Raw genomic sequence first — 10,125 nt, 5'->3', positions numbered from 1 at the left:
CTTTAAGATTATGCATAGATAGAAATAACTCTTCGATTTTATATTGACTCCTACAGAGGCCAATCAGAGAATAGGCTGCTTAGTTCATTGATGACAGGATTAAAATGCCACATTTTATGTAATGGAAGATGGCATGTACAAGACAAAACTAGTATATCTAATGGGTACTTAATGGAGATTAATGATAATTGGAAGTTCATTGAGAAGATGAACATCATTTAAATTCTTAAGAAGCAGCATGAATAGCCAAGACTGTTATAGCTGCTCTCTACCACGTGAATTTAACTACTAGTTCATGAAATTTGTACAATTTATTACCTAAAGCAGTAAACTGAAGCTATTCTCCACCTAATTAAAATGTTTAAGCACATTGCACAATTGCAATTTTTGGCTTTCAATTATTGAAATTATGGAAAGCCTGAGTCTCTCCCAAACGATATTTGAGGTCCACTTGATAATCTCTTGGTTTCAAGGGCTTCCTTTGCACTGGAGGTCCTCTTGCTGCAGAAAAAATGATTATATTTTCAAGTATATAAAACTCTACGCTACAAAGTTTCAACTTTCATGTTCTTAGGATACAACACTAAGTAAAACATAGGCAATCCATCATTAATTCCACCTATATCCTAAATTAGTTGGTGTCGGTTATATAAATTATATATTGTACACAAATAAAAACCTTGGTCCAAACTAGTTGGGATCAATTATAGCAATCTTCAATATTCTTCCTACACCGTTCTAGCACATTTTATTTCTCTGCTAAAGAACATCACATGTATATGACGCTAACATATAAGTCGCTGGCCAAACTTAGAACAAATCTAAACAAAACAACTCAAGTTAAACAACCAAATACAGAAAAATTCCGAAATAAAAACTAGCAATTATGATACTTACAGTTTGATTTTTGACCCTCGACCTCCTGCACCAAATTCCAAATCAACCATGTCAATTATCAAGTAAATAACTAAAACATAAAGAAAATAAAAATAGAAAGATAATTTATGATATTAAAAGACCTGTTCTTCGCGTTCACGAGCACGTTGCATAATCTCTTAAGGTGAAAGAGCTGAGGTTACATGATTATTGGATCGCTCCATTGCCTCAGAAATTCGTCTTGTTGCTGGAACCGCTAGTTCAGAACAAGGTTCGATTACAATCCCTCAAACAATGAGAAGATTGTCCATCTTTGTTGTTACCCTTATTTCAAAAAACATTCAACAAGGGTTGAGCAATTAACAGAAAATATTTTTTGATGATGATATATTTAAGCATAGTTAGCATCCGGTACCATCTCTACCCCATATCCAGATGACACATCTACAAACAAAGATAGTTGCGCTCGCATTTTTTTCATCTACACCTCAGGAAACAAAGAAGTTGATCCAAAGAAACAACCCTCCCTCAGAAGTTGATTAAGTCCCTACATAAGGGAAGAATGACCAAATAAAAACCATATTCAGAATTTCTAGGACATGAATATTGTTTTGTCCAATAACTTCTACAAGTAATGCAGATTGAATAAGAAGAAACTACTAATAAGCTCTGCAAATTAACACAGTTGTTCAAACAAATAATATATTGGATCTATAACAGTGGTGACAATTAAATAAAATAAGAGCAGACACCAAGAGATACCAACCTCTCTTCGATTGTCGACCTAGAATGGACGATGGACGGAAAGAAAGAAAAGGGAAGGAGAAATAGGAGGGCAGAGAAAGGGGACGGCGGCTTTGTTTTGGAAAAATAAAATTAGGGTTTGTTGATTTTGTTTAAAAATGAATGGGATAAGGATTTGATCTCAGCCATTGGATCATTTTTTATCAATGGCTGAGATAAAATCTGATAAAGTAATATTGAAGAAGAGTTAAAAACTGTGATTTAATTTATGGATAAAATTGACTAAAATTGATATCAATTGGAATAGAAATTGACTAAATAATAAACAAAAGAAAGGAAAAGATGTAGTAAATATTAATAAAATGATGTAAAATATTATATTTGAATTAATAAATTATAAAAAATAATAGTAAAAGAAATAAAATAATTTATATATTTTTAAAAATCATGAATGTGACACGTCATTATTTATATAATACAAGAATAACATGTAAAAAATATTAATATCTGAAATTAAATAATTTTGATAAAATAGCAGCCTAAGAGAACACCAGGAGGTCAAAATTGAGTGTCAACAACAATAACAACAACAACAACAACAACAACAACAATAATAATAATAATAATAATAATAATAATAATAATAATAATAATAATAATAATAAATAATAATAATAATAATAATAATAATAAAAATCAATCAATCAAGGTGACATTTTTGTATTGTTTCCTTTATGAGATTTCGAAAAAATTAATACAACAACTAACCTGATTTAGTCACACAAATTGGAGTCTTTAGAGGGTACAATATACGCTGACCTTACCGTTAAGGTAAATAGGTTGTTTTCAACAGAACCCTTGTTCAAGAAAAATAGTCTGAATCTATCCAATTTCAAGAAAACAAATAGTGAAAATTGATTTAATCTTAACCGTTGATCAAATATGATGAACGGTTGAGATTAGAATTGAGGAGATAAGTTAAATTGTGATTAGAAATTGGGTTAAAAAGGATTAAATTGGGGATTTCGATTAAGTCAAATTAAACTCAATTGACATAAATTGAGTATAAAATGGATAGAATTTAAACAAATTAGGAAAATTGAATTGAATTAGGTTGATATTTAATAAATATAGTAACTATATAAATTAATACTAAAAAATAAATAAAATTATTATTTTTAAATTAATTATAAATAAATTATGTAAATAAAATTAATGATGTCAATCACATAATAATGTCAATGCATTTCGTATACTACAAATAATTTTTGATTAATTAATTTTTGAATACGGTATTATATATATAGTAATATAACGTATTAACCCGATCAATTATTGGTTAATTAGCTTCATTATTATAACTTCAATAGTGTATTAATACCTTGATCATACGATGTTAACGTGTTATTCAAAATATTTGGGTATATAGATTCACTACACGAGATATATATATATAGCAGCTAGTAGATAATGAGTATTGACTTGCGATTCGATTCTAGCTTAAAGCAGACCATGACACGAGACTCGAGCCTCAAATTTAACCCAAAACCAAAGACTCTAGGTCTGATCAGAACTCAATCCTTGACCCTTACTTGGGATTTAATCCTAACCCAAGACCCAAGAACCAAGCCTGATCTCAGACTGAAGATTTGTAACCCCATACTCAACCTTGACCCAAGACTGGAGACCAATTTGACCCTTTCCTTAGACTCAAGACTCAATCCTAAATCGAGACCTGAGACTCAAGACCCAAGTCTTAGGACCAGACCAATAGGAAAAAAATTAAAGTAAATCCAAATTAAAGTAGATCTTAAATATGGTCTAGAATTGAGCTAGTATTGGGTTAAATTGAAGATCACTTTTAAACTGGGTTATGTTAGGTTGGGCCAAAATCAGCTCAATACGAAATTTTCTTGTGCTCAACACAAAATTTTAGACGGATTAGCTGGGCAATCAATTTTTGGGAGCAAACAATGGTTGAAAGTCCTATGCTGATACTTGATTCCCAACCATATGATAAAGTCTTATTGGTTGACATTCCATAATCCCTATCTTCTGGTCAGAATGAATTGAAGGACCAGATATGTTTAAAGCTTCTTTCAGCTCAAGAGAATATATTCTTGCAGGAAGGCTAGAGAACTGTGTAGAAGAAGAGACTCAGGCATTTTATGGATTAAGCATATTGGCAATGAAAGGTCACACACTTGGTGCCAAAATGAATCTGACATTTTTGTTTTTGGGCTATAAATACAGAACCAAGAAGAAGCAAATAATCTACAACTCATCTCAAGGCATTCCTGAGAAACTAAAATGTTAAGAAGAGAGGCCTTACCTGAAGTGAAGAGTCTGTTTATTAGCCAAGGATGACTTGCCTACAAACCCTTCCCCCACAAGGGTATCATTTCTTAATTTCCCTTTTGGGGTTGCTATGCTAGGCAGTTATCCTGGCTATATTGACAGGCTATTCTTCATCATGTAAGGCTTTTTCTCATAGTTATGCCAAACATCAAACAAAATACAAAATTCTGATATTTTGGGGGGTTTCCTGTATTCCGTACACAATTTAGTGTAACTTAGGTGCAGTGCAAGTGGTCTTATTACTTTCGCTCTCATTCTTCCTTATATAAACAAGAGGAAGTGGCATGATTAGTCACTCATGATATGCATTGTTGGCTTAGTCCAACATGACTCACGGAATTGTCCCTTGAGTTGCGTCATATCGAGCCCATCAACACGCATACCATGTGAATTTTGTCATCTGTCTTCTATAGGTCTTCATTTTGCTCTCCTTTCTGATGTAGGATTTGTTTAAGTGGCATATATGCACCGTTTTTAAAGAAGTTTTCCAGCATAGAATCCTATCAGTCCTTCCTCGACCCACCCTCATCTGCATGCCCATGTCAGGCGTGTCACATGCGCTTCCAATCCAAATGTTCGCTTGAAAGGTACTTCTGAGTTCTGATTATCAGCTGTAGCTCACATTTTCATTTGCACAACACATAAACAGTAACATTGAATGCCACACTTCTGTTTCCTAACTCTTTCTATCTAGGTAACAGGAATATGAGGCATGGATGTTACCAAAGTCTCATCCATGAGGTTCATCCTGTCGCTAACATGCACAGATCTATTCTACACAAATATTTTGAAGATTTTGTTCAACCAGGCTGCAAGAGTCACATGGCAAAACATTGACATACAAAAAGACACTGAACTTGTTAGATGTCTTAAGAACGCCAATCTGCTGTTTATATATTACACAAATTATAAGTGAAGCAAAGACGAATATCTAATGCAAGCCATTTATTATTTCAGCTTCAAGTCTACAACCTCTACTATATATGTACATTTATCACCTAGGTCTTATTCCAAAAACTCGGTTGTGCCAAACTGAATGGAGGATCATATGAAAAACATCATATTTAGAAGGCTTAATGTGCCAGAGAAAATGCTGTTGCACCCGCTTTACTCTCCCATGCATCTGCTTATATTTCTTATCTGAAATTGTCAGAAGTATTTTTTTCAAATTTGGGATGTCCTTCTCCTGGACAAATACAGCAAAAGATTCCCAGTTTAGAGTCTCGAAGAGTGGGGGCACATAGTTATCGGATAAGATCACCGGGATACACCCATAGTAAATGGCTTCTACTACTCTAGGTGAGTTGACTTGAGAACCTCTGGCACATATGCAGAATTTGCTGCTCTTCATCTGCCGTAAATAGCTTGCCTTAGTTATTTCACCATAAATCCTCATGTCAGGATCTCTGTTTTCCCAGTGCTTCAGCAGTATAGGGCGGAGATAACCATGCATATGTCCAGCAAAGAAAGCAAGGGTACGCCGTTTGGGAGCTGGCTTTCCTCCCAGTTCAGCAAGAGGGTCCGTCCTTCGGTGCATGTTCGGTTGTGGTAGAGATACATCTTTACCAAACTGGAAGCCACCTCTCAGGTCAGCATTGCATAAAGATCTTATGCAATTACTCATAATTTCATTCGTCGCTGCAGGGGCCTGAGGATGAAAATCAGTTTATGCTATAGAACTCAAGCATATTTCAGAATAGTTAAGGCGTAGCTGCTACTATAGAAACTCTATTCCATCATTCTATTGTTCCAGAATCTGACGTTAGGAAACATGACGTTATAGAGATTCCAAAATAAGCAAACTACGAACATATTCATGACCAATGAGACGCTTCTTTAAAAATTAATTGCCGAGTTCAGATCAAACAAAAGAACCGAAGACATACCCAGTCATGGCAGGCGACAATAAAATGGTCAGCTCCACCCGTTCTATTCCAGAAACGGTACTTTTGTGCAATCATTTCAACATAGTTACTTAAAAATTGGATTATATTTGTACGGTTGTGAGAATCAGGCACGTACAATGTCATCTTTAGTAATCGAAAACTAATGGGCAAATAAAATAGGTGAGCTTTTTTGGGATTTTTAGTCACAAATCCTTTGTTTTCTTGCAGCAGCTTTATGAACCAGCCCTCTGAAGCATATATTCCATCAAGAGGTCCAGAATGGAATATGGGTCTGTCCCCTTCAGCGTAAATGTAAATCTTGAGAGTCTGCTCCATCAATTCGTAACTCCTGCATTTGGTATACATTTGATAGCTGAATCAGCTTCAAGCATTTTTACTTGTTATGTTTCTTTACTTCTATTTAGCCCTTCTTATTTTTCTTGGGTGAGAGGTGAGAGGGGACTCCTAACAAGCAAGTAAATGTATTCAAACTTTTGTGAGTTTGAAACTCTGAGACAGTCAGCTCCAAGTCGCCAAAAGACAGGTAAAAAGAGTTGGTTAAAAGTAGGAGGATAATCTCAATGAATCACACATTCTACAGGAAGTCCCACATCATATGCAGGTAAATTGTATCAATACACACAAATGGTTTCAAATTATTCAGCCAATCACTTATATAAAAATGGCATAACCAGTTGTTGTTTTCAAACCTGCGGGGTTTGAAATAAAAGGCCATGTAAGTGGTTTATGAGAAACCAAATTTACATCGAATAAACCATTTGAAGGTCCAGATGTTGTTTCCTTTCAGCATCTGCTTTTATTTCTTTTCTGTCACTTCTTTCTTCTCGACAGCAGATATGGATCGAGAAAAGGAAAAACTGATAGTTTAAATTTTATATAGCTAACAGGACAAGAAGCGAATTATAGGATTATTAGCACATTAATACCTCAAAACCTAGTAATATTACTCAAGAAGTTCCAAACTCTTCTTCGCAGCTGTGCCATCCATGGCTCGATGTAGTACTAATAGTGTAACCAACCCTTAGAGAGACATGAAGCAAATAGAAGGTCCAAGCTCTTAAAGATAAATCAAACTATCAACCCTGATAATTTCCAGGTTAATACCTCGACTACGATACTTCCATTGAGATTATATAGTACATGTTATTCAGCCAGTGATCAGAGAAATCTATTCCGATGGTTTCACTGCATAAAGCTTGCAATTTCATGATGCAACGCTGAAAGATAACTGTTTTCAGTTGTATGCAACTTTCAGATAAGTCATTGGATTACAACACAGTTTTTTGGATAAGTAAAATGGATGTAACCTTATCAACATGAACAAAATCTACAACTAAGGTACATTATGGAGTTGCTAACCTTTTAAACATGGACAGATTTCTAAATAGAGGGGCATATAATCCAGGCTCACTCTGTAAGAGAGGCGCACTCTCGATCAGATCTTTTGCACGTAATAGTTCTTGATCTACAACCGAGGACCATTGTGGGTTCTATGAAAAAGTCAATCAAGAAAGAAGGGACAAGAGAAAGTTCAAAGTCGTATAAATGAACTAATGAAATCATTTCCCTTGCAAAAACTGAACTGAAGGCCTGACATACCATTGAACAAAATGAAGTCTGACTTTGTTGCAGCATATAATTCATTTGAGATATTGATGGCACAATTTTTCTTGCTCTGTCAGACCTTTCAATCACAGCAGGAATATTCCTCAGGCAAGAATGATCTGTTGAAGATTGGTTCTGGCTGGAAGATGTCAAAGGAGAGATAACCGTTGACCGAGGTGCATCAGTTGTAGGTATAGGATTGGCATCGATCGTTTCATTTTTTGCCACTCTGTGAGCAATGTCGTCTCTATCTGTCTTATCTAGTACAAAATTATTTTCAGATGTAATATTAGGTGTTGGCACAACAAATTCAGAACCATGAGCAACCTGCAGTGTAGATAAGCTACTATTTTTTCCTACACTTTCAAATGTTGGCAAGTTGTTTGATTCTAGGTCCTGAATTAGAAATTTGTCTTCAATTTCAGTATCCTCAATCATGGTAACATTAGAGGCTTCAACGGTTCCATCACTTGTCTTTGACAGCTCAGTTTTGGCTATTCCTTCATGAACAATATTTGAGGCATTAGTGTTTAAAACACTAGCAAGCGTCAGGTTTCCTGACACACTAGAATTACCTGATTGAAAGCTGTCTAAAAAGGTTACTTGACCTTTGATTGAAGAAAATAATGAGGGTACAACATAAACGTTTGGAAATCCAAAATATTGAATGATCAAAACCATAACAAAAACGGATGCCACTAGCCAGAGCAGTTTTTTAGTCTCCAAGAAACTTGCATATCGAACTTCAATTCCCATGTTCAAGAAAATCACTCCATTCCCTGGACATATTGCAATTCCAAATTTAGCATCCAACATAGCACTATTCATAATTTTTAAGATTCATTCATTCTTGAATGCTATTCCCCTGTTTCAATTTTGTTGTTTTAATTTCTTTTGTTTTGTGTGTTTCAAAAAAATATTTCTTTCCTTTTTCTTGGTGACTATTTACTTCTAACTTTCCATGTGTCATTTAAGATTACAAGATTCAATAGTCTTCTTTGCTTTCTTAAATTCCGAGTCAAATCAAAATCAACAACAACAACAACATACCCAGTGAATTCCCACAAAGTGGGCTCTAGGGAGAGTAAAGTGCACGCAATCCATACCACTACCCTCAGATGAAGTAAACCCCGGCTCTGGACAGGACAGATAGTCAAAATCATACAAACAAATTGAATTGGAGGAAGTACTTGACGAGTGACGATAATTTTCCAGTACAAGAACTTCGACTAAAAATTCAATCAGAAATCTGCAGCTATATTTGAATTTCTTAATGTTTATTTCTTATTACATTAAGAAATACTAAACACTTAACAACTTTAGAAAAGAAAGGAAGGATTCTGCTACTAGAGAGGACAAAGCAATCTAATTACAGTTGAAAAGTGTTGATCAAAAGCAAACCAATCACATAAGAAGGTAAATATGATTCTTGCTTCTTTCTAATATTCGGACATCAAGTTCAGTTGAAGCTTATAGAACTACAAGTAAACACACACATAAAAAGGCCAAATTAAATCCTGAGCCTCCATATAACTGGGAGCTACAGAAGAAGGAAAAGCAAGAAACTAAAATGAAAAAGGAAGAGATCTCACAGAATTGATCAACTTCCGGTTTGGCTACAGCTATTGCTCAGCTACACTTCATCTATCACAAACCAGACACCAACTTTTCATGTGTTCCTATTATTGGTTTTGTTAATCAGGAAATGATTTGAGTCCATAGGTGGAGCCCGGATTTGAACACTGTGGGTTCAGAATAAGCATAAAAAATAAAAACACATATGCTTCTGAATTTAAAGAAGCAAAAAAAAATCACAAAATAATAGGGTCCGAACCCACGTCCGCGGAAGAAGAGAGCCTTTAACAGTGGTTCATCTATCACTGGCCAAAGCGAGAGTATTTGTCAATGAATTTGCTAAATATAACTATATACATATATTTAAAATTTAATAATATAAATATAGAGTTTACGTAAAAGGTACGGTTCGCCCGAAGCTCCACCCTTATATTTGACTATTTTATGCTTATTTATATCTCAATATGTAATTTCTCTTAATTTTTAAGCTGTTAATGTGACATAATTGAGGTATTTATAGTGTTTAAAAATAATTATTACTATGATAAAATGAAAAAATAATAATTTTGATTTGGACTTCTAAATGAGGAGTAATAAATAAATTGAGATAATTATTTTTTAAAATTGTGATAAATAATTTGAGACGAAGAAAATAATAATGTACACTGTTACACTAATAATTGGAAAGTGTGTCTTGATTAAATTGATAATTTCTTTTCATTCTAAACGTAATCTATTGTAAAACAATAAAGAACAAGGAGAAGTAGAGAGAATAGAGATAGTGATTCTTCTTTCTTCTCTTGAGGGATGATCTACAGGGAATTTGCCCTTAGTTTCACACTAAAAGACAAATACATCAAATCTTGATAGATATCAACTAGATCTTATTAGATCTTGATAGACATTCACTATAATGTAAATACATTTATAACACTCCCCCTTGAATGTCTAGATAGATAATGCCTCGTTAAAACCTTACTAGAAAAAATCCAATAGGAAAAAAAATCTAGTGAAGGAAAAAAAGTACACATTTCTAACAATACGCATATCGATTGCCTCA

The 10,125-nt window shown here is 34.2% G+C and overlaps 2 protein-coding genes across 11 annotated transcripts; one reads left to right on the top strand and one right to left on the bottom strand.

Annotated features, from left to right (window-relative positions):
- The first annotated feature begins 2,349 nt into the window (after positions 1-2,349).
- Positions 2,350-4,934, top strand: LOC107839014. 4 transcript variants are annotated; one of them, XM_016682345.2, is made up of 3 exons: positions 3,826-4,095; positions 4,422-4,565; positions 4,680-4,934. In XM_016682345.2, the coding sequence occupies exons 1-3, from the start codon at positions 4,049-4,051 to the stop codon at positions 4,813-4,815; spliced, it is 327 nt and encodes a 108-aa protein (XP_016537831.1). In that variant the 5' UTR covers positions 3,826-4,048; the 3' UTR covers positions 4,816-4,934. The 4 variants fall into 4 exon arrangements, 1 of the variants encoding a protein (XP_016537831.1); XR_001664967.2 differs by lacking the exon at positions 3,826-4,095 and adding an exon at positions 2,350-3,815 and having other exon boundaries at positions 4,422-4,934; XR_007044010.1 differs by having other exon boundaries at positions 3,826-4,197; positions 4,422-4,934.
- LOC107839013 (probable glycosyltransferase At5g03795) lies at positions 4,818-9,474 on the bottom strand. Of its 7 annotated transcripts, none has more exons than XM_047395685.1 (7): positions 9,083-9,413; positions 8,541-8,626; positions 8,066-8,269; positions 7,485-7,990; positions 7,245-7,375; positions 5,865-6,213; positions 4,818-5,626 (listed from the first exon to the last, which is right to left on the bottom strand). In XM_047395685.1, exons 3-7 carry the CDS (start codon positions 8,244-8,246, stop codon positions 4,973-4,975), a joined length of 1,821 nt encoding a protein of 606 aa, XP_047251641.1. In that variant the 5' UTR covers positions 8,247-8,269; positions 8,541-8,626; positions 9,083-9,413; the 3' UTR covers positions 4,818-4,972. The 7 variants fall into 7 exon arrangements, with proteins under 7 accessions (XP_047251641.1, XP_047251642.1, XP_047251640.1 ...); XM_047395686.1 differs by lacking the exon at positions 8,541-8,626 and having other exon boundaries at positions 9,083-9,232; positions 9,329-9,404; XM_047395684.1 differs by having other exon boundaries at positions 7,485-8,269; positions 9,083-9,232; positions 9,329-9,389.
- Positions 9,475-10,125: the final 651 nt, after the last annotated feature.

The sequence above is a fragment of the Capsicum annuum genome, chromosome 8 (assembly GCF_002878395.1).
Source record: "Capsicum annuum cultivar UCD-10X-F1 chromosome 8, UCD10Xv1.1, whole genome shotgun sequence".
Classification (NCBI taxonomy): Eukaryota; Viridiplantae; Streptophyta; class Magnoliopsida; order Solanales; family Solanaceae; genus Capsicum; species Capsicum annuum.
The sequence above is the reverse complement of the archived record's forward strand: the minus strand, read 5'-3'. Positions and strand labels throughout refer to the sequence as shown.

Excerpts from the sequence above, each read along its gene's own strand:
- LOC107839014 (XM_016682345.2), top strand. The coding sequence starts at position 4,049 with ATGCTAGGCAGTTATCCTGGCTATATTGACAGGCTATTCTTCATCAT. Across the intron at positions 4,096-4,421 it reads GACAGGCTATTCTTCATCAT|GATTTGTTTAAGTGGCATAT; the intron begins GTAAGGCTTTTT and ends TTTCTGATGTAG. Across the intron at positions 4,566-4,679 it reads TCCAAATGTTCGCTTGAAAG|GAATATGAGGCATGGATGTT; the intron begins GTACTTCTGAGT and ends TCTAGGTAACAG.
- LOC107839013 (XM_016682342.2), bottom strand. The coding sequence starts at position 8,246 with ATGGGAATTGAAGTTCGATATGCAAGTTTCTTGGAGACTAAAAAACTG. Across the intron at positions 7,376-7,484 it reads AGACTTCATTTTGTTCAATG|AACCCACAATGGTCCTCGGT; the intron begins GTATGTCAGGCC and ends ACTTTTTCATAG. Across the intron at positions 6,214-7,244 it reads AATCTGTCCATGTTTAAAAG|GAGTTACGAATTGATGGAGC; the intron begins GTTAGCAACTCC and ends TACCAAATGCAG.